General features: G+C 46.8%; 2 protein-coding genes across 2 annotated transcripts in view; one reads left to right on the plus strand and one right to left on the minus strand.

Moving 5' to 3' along the window:
- Positions 1–2966: 2966 nt before the first annotated feature.
- Positions 2967–17553, minus strand: LOC144180305 (glycine receptor subunit alpha-2-like). The gene is made up of 8 exons (XM_077708675.1): positions 17432–17553; positions 15033–15151; positions 13892–13959; positions 11974–12203; positions 10545–10627; positions 9357–9491; positions 4987–5360; positions 2967–3244 (listed from the first exon to the last, which is right to left on the minus strand). The coding sequence occupies exons 1-8, from the start codon at positions 17509–17511 to the stop codon at positions 3050–3052; spliced, it is 1284 nt and encodes a 427-aa protein (XP_077564801.1). The 5' UTR covers positions 17512–17553; the 3' UTR covers positions 2967–3049.
- Positions 10520–17905, plus strand: part of LOC144179707 (isoamyl acetate-hydrolyzing esterase 1 homolog) — a 52894-nt gene continuing 45508 nt past the window's right edge. The window contains exon 1 of the mRNA XM_077708152.1: positions 10520–10647. The gene's annotated coding sequence lies outside the window, so the exon portion shown is untranslated. The remainder of the gene's footprint in view (positions 10648–17905) is intronic.

Consider the following 17905-nt stretch of genomic DNA (forward strand, 5'->3'; position numbering starts at 1 on the left):
CCTATGCAGCACCTATTTTTTTCTTTGCGACGGGCTGACCTGGTTGACAACAGGCGGGTGTAAAGCGCCGGAAAGAAACGTCAGCGCCAGTTTGAATTGAAGGCTATGAGCACAGTGACTTCCCTCCTCCTCCCCCTCTTTTTTTTTTTCTATGCACCCTTTCAGTCAGCGTAATTCTTAGGCGCAGATGTACGGATGATGCGGCTTCGAGCACGAGAAACTTGCTCAATTACCTGTGCTATTGAAATGAGCCGGCTGGTCGTATCAGTAGCGCATGCGCAAGAAATTGATTGATTGATTGTAGGGTTTAACACGCCGACGCAACGCAGGCGATGAGGCGCGCCGTAGTGGAGGGCTCCGGATTAATTTTGACCACCTGGGGATCTTTAACTTGCGCCGAAATCTCGTACACACGGGCGTTTTTGGTTTTCGTCTTCATCAGGAAAGCGGCCGGGAATCGAACCCGTGACCTCGGCCTCAAGTAGCGCAACGCCTTAGCCACTGAGCCACCGCGACGGGTAAAGGGCGGTTTTCAAGTTTGCCATAAACCGCTTTCCATAAAAACCGCTGCCGAATTTATTCCCAGCGAATGCGCAAGAAATACTTCTCGTGATAAGTGATGTCATTAGAAATGGCAGAAAAGGAGCCAGAAAAAATTACTTCAATTCTAAAGCAATGCCTTAGGCGCTTGTTTTGTTTTTATCAGCTGAGCTTCCGCTGTACGCTCACCAAGGTATTTACTGCCACGAAGACGCCGTGTAAAAGTGTAAAAAGACTTAACACAGAGAGGTGCGAAGTCTTAAAAAGAGCAATTCATGCTAGTGGTGTATGACGTGACCCTTCACCATGGCGCCCCCGACAACTATTATCAGACCGTGCTTACTCTCCGAGGTATTGCGGACATTCTACGCTAGTTCTCAACTAAACACAAGTTGTCCACCACGTATCACCCTCAGACGAACGGCCTCACCGAGCATTTGAATCGTACCATTACAAAATTTTTTTCCATCTATTTATGATCCGCGACTGACACGAGGCACTACCATACGTTACTTTTGCCTACAATTCCTCCGCACACGACAGCACCGGTTATTTTCTGTTCCATCTGTGATTCATCCGGAGCACAACATTGCCCTTGGACACCCTTCTTCCATCGAATGAGGCCTCCCTCACTGAATACGCGCGCGACGCCATCGCCAGTGCTGATTCCACGCGGTCAGGCGCCCGAACTCGGCTCACTGATTCGCAAAGTCATTTACGATGGCCACAAGCGCGACGTGCATTTCTGCCCTTGTTCCTTGGTGCTGTTGGGGTCCAGTACACGTCACGTTCGCCTTTCCACCAAACTGCTCTCTCCTTACACTAGCCCCTATCGCGTCGTGCGCAAGATCGCCGACGTGGGTTATGAAGTTGCCCCGCTTCAGCCGTCATCCTCCCAGCTGCACCCTGATGACGTCGACGTCGTTCGGCTCACGCTGTACCATCCACTCTTCTCACTAGCACCACGCTTACAGGCGCATGTCTCACGAGAAGGGGGCCAAGTCAAGGGAGAATCATCCGTCGTCGGTGTGGTAATGATGATTGCCGCCATTGTGGAGGATTTACTGGCTTCTGGTTGGTTAGAAACGAGGAGGAAGAGATGGTTGGCTGTGCGTCAGCTTTGTTGTGGTCGCTGACTGATGCCCGCTCCCACAGTTACTACCCTGCCATCTTGTAAATCTCGTAAATGTACAGTAATCACTCATTATAACAAAATCGCTTTACTCGAAATATCGCTTTAGTCGAAATATCGTCTGGTCCCAACCCAAGCACATGCATTTTAGGCCGCATTACTCGAAGCGCGTGAAGAGCTGGACCCGCTTACAGCGAAGTGGCGAGCGGAGGCGTCACCGAGTGGCATCGACCCAGCGGCGAGTCACGTGGTCAATATGGCTTGTTAACAAGCTGGTGTTTCCCCGGCGATTTTCTCGAACAAGTCATGCTCGATTTCCGCCACCCGACTTAAGACAAACGGTCCAAGTGCGTGGTAGGGTGATTGAATTTTGTTCCTAGACATTCGTCGATGGCGTGGACGCAACGGTGCGCGAACACTGACGCTCGAAGCGTATAATTAGAAGTGTTGTCGAAAGCGGGGCACAGAAAAACTCGGTTTGCAAACTTCACGACTGCACACCTACAGAAAAAATTGCCGAGAGATCATGCAAAGCCCCTAGTGCAAAACCGGTCAATTTTCATGATTGCGCTGTGTACCTACAATGAGCGGGTAATTGTTTTTTGAGCTCAACAAACACAACCTCAGATTCGAGCCGCGGAATTTGCGGCGCTTTCCAGCGCGAAACTCTCGTAGCATTGAGTGACCCCCCCCCCCCCCCCCCCCCCCCCCCTATAAAAGTGACCATTGCCTTCCCCTCTTTATTCGCTATGCAGTTTGCGAGGCGTTCGGACGCCAGTCACTGCTTGGTCAAATTGGAGAGGGAGTTGCTCGGACCCGGCAACAACATGAAACAGCCGAAGCTCACTGGCTTTTTTTGCTCCTGAATAAAGTTTTGCTTGACTGAATACACTGTGCTTTGATTCCTCGCAGTTGTGGCGCAATTAAAGCTCAAGTACTTTAGTTTTCTCGACTGGTCGCTTATATCAAAATACTGTTTATAACGAAATTTTTCGCCGTCCCGCTGACTTCGTTATAACGAGGGATTACTGTATTTATTCCAACGCCTTCTTCCTCTTCATCGCATCGGTTCAAAGGCATCGCTTCAAAGCTACAATTTTAACGCTGCTTAAATCCACACTTGTGTGTAATGGGCCAGCGGCTTTGCAAGCTTGTTGTTTTTATGACATGTCACATGGTTCTGAGGATATTGATAGCCGGCAAATCACGTTACGTGAACATTACGAACGGCACACTGAATAAAGAAACGACGCTCAAATAGAAATGTTTCTGCAAAAATTTTATTTCTGAGATTCTCGTTCAGCGTCTAAACAAGCTGATGATGGCAGGGAACAAGAAGGTCGATTCATTCATACTTGCCGCTCCCGACTAGCGTTTCTAGAAGTAGGCGTAAGCCCTGAGCACATAAAAGGGCCAGTACACTATGTTGAAGAGGAGGAAACAGGCCGGGAAGAGGTAACGGGCATTCCTCTCGAGGGACTCGGATCTCTTGATGTTCCTGTGGCGCTCCTGCTTGTTGGCCCGGTTCATCTTGAGCAGGAAGTCGTCGGAAGGGGTCCCGTGCTTCCATACCTGAAAAACAGAGGACGCCGTAGCTTGTTGCGCCTCGCTTTGAATCCTCTAGTACATTGGGATACTTACAGCAGCCGGCAAAGTTGCACTAGGATATTGAAATAACGACGGCATGAGGCTTGAGTGAAACACATAGAATATGAAAGAAATGTAAACCCCAACACACACAACTCAGCCAACAAGTTAGCCAGCGCTTTCTTTTTTTTTGTAATTCAGGATACTAACCGACACCAAAATCAAAATGAAATGCAAACAAATAATTTAGGCCTTTGCGGTATAAGCATGTTCTAATCGTTTAGACGCTCTTATTAAATTCTATGTGCTATTCGAACCTTTGTCGACCCATTAAGGAATTGTCTCAGCTGCTTAGTACCGTACGCAAAATTTTTTACCCTGCAAAGCTAGAACGGAGACGTGCATAGAAAGGCTTCGTGTAAATGCGACGAAGATTTACATTGTTAATTCTCAGTAGTTGGGTAACGTGTATTTTTCCTCAAAAATTGTTTCAGTTAGTCAGTATGTCAGCTTTCAATCCGTAGAACAATGGCTCCCTGACAACTAAAATTAATTTCTTTCTTCGAGTGAGTATGAATTTCTCTGGGAACCTATTTGTACTTGAGTGTTTTTTGACATTTGTTTTACTTCGCGTAAGGTATGTTTTCCCTCGTATAGGCAGTATTTAGGCGGATTCGGTTTATAAGCATCGTGATTTTCTCGCCAACTGATGTCGAAAGAAATGTGCCGCGCCATTATTCCCCCTTTCCAAATGCATTATTCTGCAAACAAACGAACGATGTAAAGGCAAGTAAATTATTATAAAATTGCCGGCGTATCTGCTCCTTTCGTTACAAATGTCTTTAAAAGAAGATAGCCTTTGTCGAAATTTGCCAAGTAAAGGCCTCCCTTTGCTTTCCCGCTCACCTCTCATGCTGTTTCTCTTCCGTCGCGCTCCTTCCAAGGTAAACACACTAAAGGTTTGCTCAATTCAATTAAAGTTGAGCGCATTCCACTGCTCCAGGCCTCGATGCCAGCGCTGCCGTACGGCGGAGACGCGTGTGAATAGAGCCACCTTACTACAATGTTTATAGAACCACGTTGCCCTTCACCACGTGCGTTCCAAGCGGAACGTGGAACCTATCTAGTGGAACGTTTTATTGGTGTTGCCGTTTGATTTCTTAAATGCCGACACGAGCTATAGTAGCGTTCGCAACAGCAGGCGGCGATTTTCTGCAATCGATGTTGTTATGTGTAAAAACCAAGCATCCATAAATTTTTTAATACAGGCACCCTGCAAATATCACTTATCTATTGATTTTCTGCCTCATATTTGCGTAATGTCTTGTTCTTCTTCAACAATGTTGACAAGTATGAATATTACACCAGAAATAGGCGTTTAGATTTGGCTGTGAGTATATAAGACTATTGCGCAGATTTTGTTTCACTTTGGCCGGGTGGCTGAATCGAGTCACAGACAGACAGACAGACAGACAGACAGACAGACAGACAGACAGACAGACAGACAGACAGACAGACAGACAGACAGACAGACAGACAGACAGACAGACAGACAGACAGACAGACAGACAGACAGACAGACAGACAGACAGACAGACAGACAGACAGACAGACAGACAGACAGACAGACAGACCAGAATTTTTGGGTTGAAGTAGCCCAAGAAAGACTTTCGTCTTTAAAAGAAGAAACTACAGCGCAGTTTTCACGAAAGGCCCAGTGCTCTTACGTGGCAGACGTCGGCGATGGCCTGGTCCACCTTCCTGAGTCCCAGCGCCCTGAGCTTGAGCCTGAACATGTAGTTGACCATGGAGGAGACCAGGATGACGCCGTAGACGAAGAGGATGCACGCCGTGACCCAGACGTCGGCCGCCTTGAGGTACGACACGCGGGGAATGAGCGCTCGGGCGCCGTTCGACACGGTCACCACGGTGAACAGGCAGTTGACGGTGAGGATCAGGCGCGCCTGCGGGATCTCCACCTTGAGCCACAGCGCGTGCCACGACATGAGCACGGTCAGGGTGAGCGGCAGGTACAGGTGGATCAGGTAGTAACCGGGGTCTCGCTCCAGCAGAAGCTCCAACTTCAGGCTACTGAAGTTGCCTGCAAGGACAACCGTCGTGGGCGGACATCAACGCGACGTACATATCAGGCAAGAATGAGGAATATTGGGAAGAATTATCGTTGCTTACGACCCGCTGCAGTGATTTTCAACGGGGAGTTTCAACAATATTGGCGCGTGTTCGTGCAAAAGGCGGCGCTGAGTTATGACTGACGGTTTCCTCTTCGCTAAGATATCAACTGCGAAGGACGTGAAAAAAGTACCCATAATATACTCACTGAGAAAATTAGAAAGGACATTTAGTGAAGTAAAAATACTCGGCGATTGGATCGCGTCATACAAAAGGGTAGCCCGTTTCCAGAATTGTTGAAAGATGCAGATATTTCGAAATTCCCACGGTTGAAATTGCTATCGAATCCACTTGCACTGGTATATTGCAACAGGGTACGCGAGGCGTATGTGATGAGCTAGAACGCCAGCATACTTGACTGTTAATTCAAGAAACACATTGCTTAAATTGCGTGCATGGTCAAAGCATTTCAAGAATTATATTTGTTCTTAGGCAAGTAATATTCCATAAACTTACGTCACGTATAGAACTCCGTTTGCTTCGTGCCCTAACCGGAAACTAAAAGTTCATGTAATGAATTGTAATTTTCCTGGTTACTTTGTTTCGGTTAGTTGGGGACTTGCGCCGAGTCTTGAATAAACATTAATCTCCATGAACATTTACGTACGTCGGATTTTGCCACTCACTCACTCACTCACTCACTCACTCACTCACTCACTCACTCACTCACTCACTCACTCACTCACTCACTCACTCACTCACTCACTCACTCACTCACTCACTCACTCGCTCGCTCACTCACTCACTCACTCACTCACTCACTCACTCACTCACTCACTCACTCACTCACTCACTCACTCACTCACTCACTCACTCACTGTTCCCTTCAAGTGTTCGTTTCGTGTACATCGTATCTGCTAGAAATTACGAGGACATATAAGCCCTTACGATTTAGTGAATGCGAAAAGATTAGTTCGACTGCTAACCATCTCTTCTCACTACCATGGATGTTGTGGAATGCGCACCCCCCATTCCATTCCAATTCCATTCCGAGGAATTAGAACTTGTCGTGATTCATTTTCCATTCCTCTCAATTCCTCGGAAGGACATAAGTTAGCCCATTCTCACTCCTGGAATGGACGGGAAGTTCAAGTGCATTCCTTTAATTCCTCAACGTAAAAACTACCTCAGGTGCTCTATCAATTTAGCGAGGAACGCAACATGAATCTTACGTTATCACACGAGTTGAAAACTGCAAAAGTATGCAAAATGTGTCACTTGTCACCGAAGTTGGGAGGTGGTAGCAGGTTGGTTACATATCTCCTGCAGAGCAACGACCCAATGTAAAAAATTACCGTCCTTGCCTAACGAAATTAAAGAGGAGCGCGAAAGGCAAAACTGCGTTCAACTTCCGCTGAAAGTGCGTCTAACCGATCGTCAACCCTCCAAACTCCCAAACCGCAAGCGAAGAAAGAACCCATGCGACAATTTTTCGCGCACTAAGTAAATACAACTACGAGTGATCTAAATGTACACCGTTCCGTGGTTTATGATAAAGGCATCGTATTGTACTCCTTCATGATAGAGGCGTGTGTTGTCTTATTTAGAACTGTTCGCTTTTTTGCGATTTTCAAGTAAGTGTTTTGACACAATCGAAGCACAGTTTCGGAGGGAGAGAGAAAAAGAGAGACTTAATTTGCAGTACCCGGTTTCACGTACGCGCCGTGTGTGTAGATACCTTATTAGAGCTGTTCGGTCGAAAAACCGGTCTAAGGGGGAATGTATCCATTTTTGACAGAATGCGATCGGTCCCACTACAAAGCTTTCGCTTTAAAAAGGTGCAGTGTCACACTGCCCCTTTTTGCGTAAGAAGTAGCGGTATCCCACTACTTATTATAGTATTTGCATGTTAGCGTGTTTTAACGGCTTGTTCTTGCACGACTCGAGATGAACCAGTTATTACGTTGATGTCTGCTTTTTCCGTTTCGTTGCACAGTCTGTGGCGTGCTATCTTGCTAGCCGCTTTGCGTACCATCATACCAGCGTATAGCATGCTGTGGGTAACTCAGGAATGTCGCGCGGAGCTTGCTCACATGTAAACGCATTTGGAATGCTTACTTGAATGATTTTAAGTGAATATACAGCATTTAACTCTAATGCTACTGTACCAGCGCGAGAGACGGGAAGGCAGCGGCACGGAAAGCCGTTAACAGCTTTTTCATTCACCGAAGGAAAGTCGCCACTGCTTCCACGCTGACCCCCGTAGCGCTTGTTTACTGCCCTATCACTACATCAGCCCCATCCGTTCAATACAGAACATTATGTAGGACCCCCTCATTTAAAGCGACAGAACCATAGCAGGACGGGAGCCTTGTCAAGATAAAGAAGTACGGTCAGGCAGTTTGTTTCCATGAACGCGCAACTAATATACACGAGGATATGATAAAAATTTTGTAATGAGACCTTCCTAAATGAATAGTGACGATGCTCCAACTTTCAAACCGACGACTAAGGCTTCAGTAATCAGCTATGTTTGTATCCAGGCGCAAGCGCCACGTGCACAGAAGCACAGCAACCAACCCACGAACAAGTTTGGCAGAACAGGAGGAGAGGGCCGCACATTCGGATCGAGGCAAAGCATGGTGTCGCACTGCTGAGACCCGTCAAAGCACTCGCAAAAAAGGGCGCTTTTGGAGCCGGAACTTTTATAAACAAAGGCCTTTCGGCAGCTGTTTGTTCTGCATTGCTTTGTATAATACCTTGTGTAATCCTATATCCCACTACCGTAGCCGCTGTAGCAGAGCGTGGAGGTAGAAAGCTCAGTAACGTATCCGAAGCTCGCTTCTGACGCTTATGGCGGGTCCCGGGCACGCAAATCCATCACCCAAAATTTTCTTTTTGTTGCCTTGATTCTGATATGCTGAAGCCATGGGGCCCCGCTGCAAAAGACGGACAGAGGTTCGAAAGGTTGACGCCGCATTTCCGCGAGATGCCTGGCAGGTCGGCTTACAAGCTACAAGGCTATTCATTGCGCGCCGGATACGGAGAGTGGGAGGAGTACGCCAAGGAAACTCGCTGTTTCATGTTTCAAGCGCGAACGCTTTATATTCTTAATTCCAAGGTTACGCAGCATCAGCTTGCGGTGAGAAACACGGCGGCTTCGAATGCGCGTCGTTCCCTGCTGGCGTGGTCACACGGCGCCGGCCACTGAGCGAGACGCCGGTCTGCCATCGGCGCCACGGACAGTTGTGCAGAGAAAGCTATGCCTCAAAAAGCTTTCCGAAGCACGAAGAGTCACCTAACGTTGCCACCGGCCAGACGCGCTTGCGCAGCTCGACGGTCGCTTTCACGCGCGCCTGCGACAGGTTGCGCGGATTCAGTTACTCGACATGGCGGGTATGCGTTCTCAGAAAGAGGGGAACAGCGCAACATAGACGAAACCCAATTGTCACTTTCTTATTGTGTTTCGTCTATGTAGCGCTGTTCCCCTCTTTGTAATTATGAACCAACTCGCCCAAGCCTTCACCTATGCGTTCTCGTTTTTGTCGCCGGTGCTCCCTTTGAAAGATACCGAAGCAGTCGTCTAAAAATCCCCATTCAATTCCCATTCCATTCCGAACAAAGGCGTTTATTTCCATTCCCATTCCGTTCCTCCAAGCGTAGTCCTCATTCCATTTCCATTCCATTCCGGCATCTTAAAAAGGTGGAATGAATCCGGAGTCATTCCAATTCCGGGGTGGTAACTCTGCAACACTGCAACCATGCATTAGCATCTATATGCCGTATGGGTCCTCCCATATTACCATAATTTTCCACCTCTGCGTCTTTTTCTTTTTCTTTCGTCACCACAAATCGGCACTCTCCCTGTGCATCGCTACACGAGATTGGTGCATTTACTTAGAAGCGAAGTCATCGGAAGACACCTTCAATGCTATGAAAACTTCAATTTTAAGGCTACATCAGTTACCCGTGCGGTGGAACCTTGTAAAATTGTGCGTTTGGAAATTTATGATGTCAAACTCAGGAGCGTCGAAGGAGACCTCAAACACGACGGGATTTTCCTCGTGCCAAAAGATGAATACCTTGTCGTCGGTGTGCGAATCTGTACAAAAAAAAAAAAAAAAAAAAAAACGGGATGGTAAGACGAAGGTTCGAAATATACAGGTATGATCACATCACGTGCCTTGTACAGCGGTTCTTGCTTAGCGGGTTGGCAATGGCATTTACTAAACAGGTTAACCTGCATTCGCACTTGGGATAGTTCTAAAGTTGCTGTCTCGATGCAGGTTCTCAAATAGTTCGACTCCAGGGCGAATATCAGTATGAAAAACTGAGGTTCAATTTAAAAACTGAGGGGCAATCACCCAGGGAGAAATAAGAAGTATTGATTGATTGATTGATTGATTGATTGATTGATTGATTGATTGATTGATTGATTGATTGATTGATTGATTGATTGATTGATTGATTGATTGATTGATTGATTGATTGATTGATTTAGAATTCGAAAGCACACCTTATTATAGCACAACAAGTAAATGCGAGAGTTTTGAAGTTACGGGAGTCCTTAGGTCGCAGAATAGGCAAGTTCAAGTACTTAGGGCATTTCATGTTATTTACAAAGTCACGTACGTGCGAATTTCTGTTTATTACAAAGAAGATACTGCAGGGCTGTATGCATAGCACAGCGTTAAATAAACCTGTTCTAACGCTAATTGGCTAATCATAACTGCGAAGAGAGATGCTGGAATTTTGCTAAGGGTGATGTTTGGGCGAGTTGGGTCATGGTTGCAAAGACAAGGGAACAGCGCAAGACTTATGATACTCAAGACGAAGAAAAAGGACAACTGCTAGCACCCAGGGATCCACTTGAAAACAATTAAAATGGACCAGTTGACAGTAGTGCTTTTTTCTTTTTCTTCTTCTTGTGTGTCATCCATTTTGCGCTGCACCCTTCTCTATGCTGGATTCACAAAGCTTTTAAGTTTAGCATGAAAAGCTACTACGTACGGGCGGTCATATCTAGCTACATTGAAAATTATCCGCGCATCTGACAGAGCCTAGTCATTTTCGTTCCTGTTCGTTTTTGTCGGGCCGCACCATTCTCAAATCCAATTTATTTTACTGACAGCTCAGAACATGGGCGCCATCTTACATGGACGAAGAACGACGTCGCAGATCTGCCTGTCCAGGGGGAACAGCTGGAAGTCCATCAAACATGACAGTCGAAGGCTGATCCTGCGCAGGAGTCGAGGCGTGTAAGCCACTGTTTCCCTCTCCTTTCTGCTCACCGCTATAAGTTTGTATTTTCTTATAACTGGCAGAAAAAGCTCTTAAGAAGTTTTCTTTTTATAAAAGAAGCACCAAAATAACCGTGAGTAGCCTTTATTGGTTTACGTTCGTATTCCTCTGAAGCTCAGGTTGCCTGTTTGAGCTAAGCGAACTTAAAAACTGGTTTAGGAACATTCACGGTACTAGAGAAAGAGCGAGTGAAATGCATGTTCATAAATCTACCCGCTTCTGATGCATGGACACACACCTCTCCTATAGAAACAGCGATAACTCGCCTAGGTTGACCAAAGGAGGCCAGGACACTAAGAGAAAGCGTAAAATCAAGTAGTCTTTTTAAACTTGCGTTGAATGGCTGTGTGCATCTTTGCGACCTCCGTCTAGGTTCGAAATTGCACGCGCGACTCTTTGTGCACCTAGTAACAGTAATACATAATTCTTGTCGTACCAAGAAAGCAACAGTTCTGATGAAAGCGAAAACCGAAAACGCCCGTGCGTTGACATTTCGGCGCACGTTAAATATCCCCAGGTGGGAAAAATTAATACGGAGCCCTACACTACGGCGCGCCTCATCGCCTGTGCAGCGTGGACGCGTTTAACTTCACAATCGTCTCGAAATTTTTATAAGGTTGTTGTTCTGTTATCGACCTCCAACGTAACTGTGTACATTGTTACAAAACATCTGTTGAACGAATATAAAAATCAACCGGTTATTTTGAGCTAATTTGTGTGGGTCAACGTTATGACAATGTTTTTTTTTTTTTTTTCAGTAATTGCTGCGGTCAGCTAGAACCGAAGTTGAAGCAACGCTTTTCACGGCGTCAGTTGAAAGAAGCTAAGAGGGAAGAAGCTGCTGATACGTTTGGTAGCATGCTAAAACGTCCGGAGACGTTTCAGCATGCAGCTAAAGGTCTCCGCTTGGCTTCGTAATGTTAAAGTCGTCTCTGATCAACGTTTTTTGACAATTAGGCTGCTGCTTCACACTCTTCACCGGAAGTTCGATCCTAAATCATGCAAAGTTTTTTTTTGCATTTTCACTTTCGTCTCTAACTAGTCTATGGCTACTCTTTCTGTATGCACTGTAAACGCAACATGCTTTCCGTCCCATTCTTTTTTTTTTTTTTTGCCATAACGAAGCCCGTAAAATCTAGACAACGCCCAGTACAACGCAGGATGTTCTTGTTTTTATTTGTGTATTTTTTAACTTGCATTCCAGCGTTGGCTTAAACGCTCCGTATACTGAGAGGTGAGAAAAAAAGGGTTGGGTTGTTTCTGCCAACCGTGGGAAAGCGTACCTGATGCTGAACAAGACGGTGCCATTCGGTAGAATCTGCAGTATCTGGTTGGGTACGGTGACATCGTGCGTGGTGGCCTCCTTAGCGTTCACAAAAAATATGTCGGGCTTCCAAACACTGCTAATAAGACCACCGTCGTTCGTGATGAACGAGTAGTTGGCGCCCAATTCCGACAGACTGAGCCTTTCATCGACCCAGCATTCCTGCAGGTCCATGTCGATGCGGTAATCCTGAGAATAAGAAGAATAACGGGTCATTCCTCCAGACGTCCCTCTTTCGCCACGAGGGTTGTTAACATGGGCATTTTCACGAGGGTCGCTCAGAAAGGAATTTCTACCGCAGCGGCCAACCATAACACGTACTACTTATCCTGAGTTCCTGGCTGATTCAGAAGCGCTAACATACCCCGCTTTCGGCGTCTGGCGTTAGCCCCCGCGTGTCTCTCTGGCGTTCCTCCGGGGAGTAGTAGTAGTAGTAGTAATAACTTTATTTTGCCCAAACGTTGTGGTGATTGCACCACTGAGCTGTTCACTCAGTCATCTAGACGCCTTGGCTGCTGGGCCTCCCGCAAGGGGCTCAACAGAATAAAAGTTTCTCTCTCTCTCTCTTTCTCTCTCTCTCTCTCTCTAGACAGCGTGGCTCCCGGTGTTTTGGGAGCTCGGTGTCTTCAGCCAAATGGGCGAGGGCTTCTTGCACGTGGGGAGCTGGGCTAGAGATGGCAGCCTCCCATTCTGGTAAGGATGGTATGTTATGAAGGATGGGATGATTTTTTCTACGTGATGCCTGTATTAATAGACATGACCTAATGATGTGGTGAAGTGATGCTCGTTCCAATGAACAGAAGAGTCAAGCGTCCTTATATTCCCCAGGATATATGATGGACATGAAATGTGGAGGGGCGAATGATAATGTTTGAAGCTGCCTGAGAAGGACTGCATGCCTTCAACTGAGCGATGAATTCGGTGGTGGAAAAACGGCTCTATCCTGACGGAAACGGTCGAGGATATCGCCGAAAGTATAGAGGCGGTCCTTATAACCAAATGTCGCGGGCTATCTTCAGGGGTCCTATGAGGCTCTCGGCGAACCATATATCGAGCAGTCTCGTGCTTTCCTGCTTCCCTTCGCCAAGCCTCGTGTCCTCAAATGGGCACCGGCGTGATGTAAGGAGGTTGTATAAAAACTTGTATATACCATCTCCTTGGCGTAATGTCACGGCAACGCTGTCGTTTCGGGATGGCGACTGAGGTGTAGGGATTTGCGCTCCGTGTAATTTGTTTGCGTCGCCTAGGCATATATTTCTGCATTTAGTAAATAAACTTGGCCGAGGCCGTGCAATACCAACTCTTAGTAGTTTCCTCAAGGCAGAAGGCACCCGTTCGACGCCAACCTGAACGTCGCACCCAATATCTTGCTAGTTTAGCCTGAATGCAAGTTAGACGCTGCGTATATTGGGTTCCGTGTAGCGGTGATTAACCTCATTCTTTTAGTTAATCTCCAAGCCTTTGTTCCTTGGAGGGCTTCCCATCCCGCTTCCCACCAGCGCTGCGTTCCGCAAATGTTGACTTTCCGTGCCCACGCTGGGCAGGTGACACAGATACGACAAGACCGAGTCTTTTTCGTCAGATCTGCCCAACGAAATGAGACGCGATTACTAACACAAAATTGCTACTGGATTTGCGGCACTAAATACAAACGGTTTAGTGCGGTTAACGTGAGCGATAATACTGAGATGTGCATACTACTGAATTATAGGTTGTTATATGCGTAATATACTGCAATACGCAACTTATGTCGTATAATGTAAGATATTTTTTGGATTATTATCTTGCGGTGCTCGAGCTTCGCCCCCCTGTTTTCAATTTGATTGGAATGTGCGTGCTCTCGCGCTACTTGTACGCCTCGTACGGACGGAACCTACCATATCTTTCTCGTTCAAGGGTCCCAAGCCGTAAATTATGAGGTTGATGGACACGTTCGTTGGCTCTCCTGTGTAGAAATAAGCCCATCATAAACAAAGCTGTTGCGAAAATATAAACATGCAGAATATGAACAAACAGGTGCTACAAGCCTTCTTTGGCTTCAGTTGCATCTTCTTTAAACCCCTCTGTCACCATCATCCTTGCAAAACAATTTTAAAGCTCTCATGACAGAATGACACTATAAAACGCCGGAGGACGCCTAAACACCTCTTCGGAGTTGTGAATGCCAAAGCCTCAATCCTCCTTCGTATGCAACACAGTCCTCTTTCGATGAGTTCTTTGACGACCCAGTCTTATAAGCAGTAAAGAATAGGCCGTCTGCTTCTGACGGCAGCTGTCATCGTCACCGGCCAAACCAGCTGTATGGGTATGTCTTTATGTCATCATTCACCCTTAACGTGTGGTTACCTTAGAGTTAAGCCTAACTACATGCCAAGCGACGTCAACCTGTTTGTACGTCGAGCCGCGTGCACCGCCTGTTGGCGTTTTCCTGGTCAATCGCCCCAACGCACTCACTAGGTCCACTCCTAGTCAGCGGAAGCCCGTGCTCGACAGGCATGTTGGCTGGTCCTTGAGAGTCCCAAATTCTCCTAGTGTTCTTTTCAGCTAAAATGCTTTACTTGCATTATCTATATGCGCAGTCGGCCATTTCAAGAGTCGTTTCGCAGAGGTTGCTCGCGTGCGTTCACCCAAATTTTGAAGAAAAAAAAAAACGGATTTGTACCGAGACTCCCCTTGTCTGTTGATCATGTAATGTCCTCACAATGTCGTTATGTTTGCACGTGCTATCCCATTCAGTAAAAAAAGTGTGGCTGGAGGCTCATGACCTCACCTTAAAAAAGGTGGAGCCTAATTTGATCTCCTGCACACAAGGAGAGGGGGGGGGGGGGGTTCTATTTTTGAAATTACGCAACCAGTGCGCACGCCGGCACATGCGCACAGAATTTTAGATGAATTCGTTACTGCTTAAGGCATTTCAGACTAAAAAAGTCTAGGTTAAGCCAACACAACGGCGCAGCTCGGTCTAGACATGTACCTGCCCCGCTGTTAAGTCCAAACTTCACGCTGACGATGGCTTACCTGTTCCGTACGTTGGCCAAGCTCGGTTGTCATAATTATCCAACACGTCGTCCAGAACAGCGATCTTTCTCGACAATTCCCAGCTGTCACGCTGGAAGCCAGCTTTTAAGTCATCGCTGCTGCGGAAAAATCCCCTTTAGTCACAACAGCTCCCCGCCAGGCGCTCATTCAGTCCGGAGCTAAGGGCTTTCATTCGGGGAGCCGTCTTGAAAACTGTTGTGTTGCTAAGAATGAGCTTGTAACCACCTGTATTATTCCCTATCAACATTTTCGTTCAGTAATCCAGTTACGATGATGCGTGCTTAAGGTGACAGATGGGTAGAGCGGGCCGACATGTAATTGAAGGAGGGTTTTTCGCATAGCGGGCATTTGAATGGCGTCTAACGCAATAACCGCAGGCTTCACAACTGAGAGGGAATGCTGGTAACTTCCATTGAATGAAAGCAGTCGGGAAGACAAGCAAGGAAGCAAACGAGAGCAAATGACATATACCGCATTTATGCGATTCTAAGCACCCTCCCCTACTTTCGGAAAAAAAAAAAAACAAAGTTGGAAAAAAAGTTTGCATGCGAATCTAAGCACCCCCCTTTTCTAAGCAACCATCGCAAGGGGGATTTTGTAAGCGTGGAAGCAGGCCCAAGTTGAAGCTGTGGACAAGTAATTTATGAAGCTTTCATTTACGCCCCACTTCAATGGGACAGCTGAAGACGACCTTCTGGGGGATAGCGGCGACCCAAGCGGCCCAGCGGACTCGAATGCTATACTGAGGTTGACCAAGTATCACACGTAAGCAGTGAGTTCACTGTATGTACCTATTTTTTTTTGTTTGAGTGTTTGCCAAATAAAACATTATTCCATGCCACCGTTTTGTCGAGATACGGCCGCGAAAAAAAAAAATAGCGGGAAGGAGGGATCATTTATGTTTTTCAAATCTAAGCATCTCCTCACTTTGGACATCCCGAGCGTGGAGGAAAGGGGGTGCTTAGAATCGAGCAAATACGGTATATCCAGTTTGGAGAGAAACCTAGCTCAATACCGGTATTTAAAAACGCAGAAAAAACCTTTGATATCTTTGTACATTGGTGCAAAACGCTTTGCCTAGCTGTGGTACGGGGAAATTAAATTACAACGCGGGAGGACGCCTCAGCCCGCCATCCGTCTACGTAGCCATACGTTTATTTTTTTCTAATTGTCTAGGGCAGTGGTTCGCAAATGGGGGTCCGCGGGGTCCGCGAGAGCATTTGAGGGGTTCGCGAAGCTTCCTGCAAAACGTTTCCCCCGCCATTCTTTTCTCCCTTTTGCCAGAACTTGCTGGCAGTACAAAAAAGGGGCTTCGCCACCTGACATGTACGTTCAGTTTCTCCCGTAGCACATATATTTTAACATCTGCTTTTTGCGCAACACGCCAGCTATGAAAGAAAAACAAAACAGACGCAGAAAAGGCATCATATGGGTATTCAGAAGACTATTCAAGGACAAATTGTTTAACATTAAGACAGAGAAAAGGCAGCAGACGGGTGTTCGGAAGGCTATTCAAGAGCAAATTGTTTAACATCATGACACGCATCGTCATGAAATTCAGACACGAAAGGCGGGCATTGAATAACGGTGGGGGCCACGTAAGTTGCAAGTGCAAGTTGTTTGGCATTATGGCGCTGATCAACATACATTTCATCGTGGGGTTCCCCATCACTTTCGTAAACCCGAAAGGGCTCCCCGGCGGCGCGCTCATGGCTGAGAACCACTGGTCTAGGGAACCGCCCGTCGGCGGTTCAACCGAACGCTAAAGGCATGACTTGAGGGCCGTCCGACGACATTCGGATTTATTAACACTGAACTGGCATTGGGCGAGGAGCCTGCTGTCATTGTGCACAGGTTCCTTCCTAGCTTCCTAATACCAACGGTGGTGGTTCGTGTGCGGCCTCTTTGTTTTGTTTTACGCCTTTAGTTTCTGTTATAACTTTGATAGGTTTGGTTAACTTGATTGATTGATTGTAGGGTTTTAACCAAGGAGGTTGTATAGAACTATATACAACCTCCTTGGTTTTAACGCGCCGACGCAATGCAGGCGATGAGGCGCGCCGTAGTGGAGGGCTCCGGATTAATTTTGATCACCTGGGGATCTTTAACGTGCGCCGAAATCTCGTACACACGGGCGTTTTTGCTTTTCGCCTCCATCAGAACAGCGACAGCCGCGGCCTGGAATCGAACCCGCGACCTCGTGCTCAGTAGCGCAACGCCTTAGCCACTGAGCCACCGCGGCGGGTGGTTTGGTTAACTGATTGCTTTCCGTTAAATGATTGCTTTCCGTTCGTTAAGTTAGGTTGAATTGGGTTAGGTGAGGGAGAGCGAAGTAGTGCCAGACCTGCTTTTTACGTAAATATGTAACATAAACTCACCTGTGAGCTTGGTGCGTCGAAGTGAGGCTGAAGCAGAGTAAAAGGAACGAAGACAAAATTTCTTTTCGTTCCTGCCACATGCCTCCTATGCGTCACAGTGCGCGCTCCCCGTTTCGAAGAGCAGGCGGCGAATCGTCCTTCAACAATCGACAATGATGCGCTTCAATTGTTCTCATGCGAAGAGGCCTCACGAAAGCCAAGGTTGACTGCTTCCGCTAAAGTCGTTTACGTTTCGGGTGATCAGGTTTCAATTGCTCTGCTACAAGCAAACGACTAACAGAACAAAACTGACGGTGATAAGACGACGCCTCCCAATTCCAAAAAAAAAAAAACACTTCGGTCCATCTATGCCTACTTAGGTTAATTCTAGCCGGGTAGAAAAATAAAAAAACCGTGACTGATTGCACACACCTTCGTCGCCCTCAACGCGCTTGTTAACCAAGTTTTTTTCTTCTGACACTAACAAGGTTTATT

This window comes from Haemaphysalis longicornis, unplaced genomic scaffold (assembly GCF_048455015.1).
Source record: "Haemaphysalis longicornis isolate Haplotype H1 unplaced genomic scaffold, Haemaphysalis longicornis Haplotype H1 scaffold_4, whole genome shotgun sequence".
NCBI lineage: Eukaryota > Metazoa > Arthropoda > Arachnida > Ixodida > Ixodidae > Haemaphysalis > Haemaphysalis longicornis.

Bases quoted from the DNA above. Each gene is read 5' to 3' on its own strand.
- LOC144180305 (XM_077708675.1), bottom strand. From the start codon at position 17,511: ATGTGGCAGGAACGAAAAGAAATTTTGTCTTCGTTCCTTTTACTCTGC. The intron at 15,152-17,431 runs GTGAGTTTATGT...ATTTTTCCGCAG, and splicing joins TCGACGCACCAAGCTCACAG to CAGCGATGACTTAAAAGCTG. The intron at 10,628-11,973 runs GTACGCTTTCCC...ACTCCTGCGCAG, and splicing joins ACCGTCTTGTTCAGCATCAG to GATCAGCCTTCGACTGTCAT.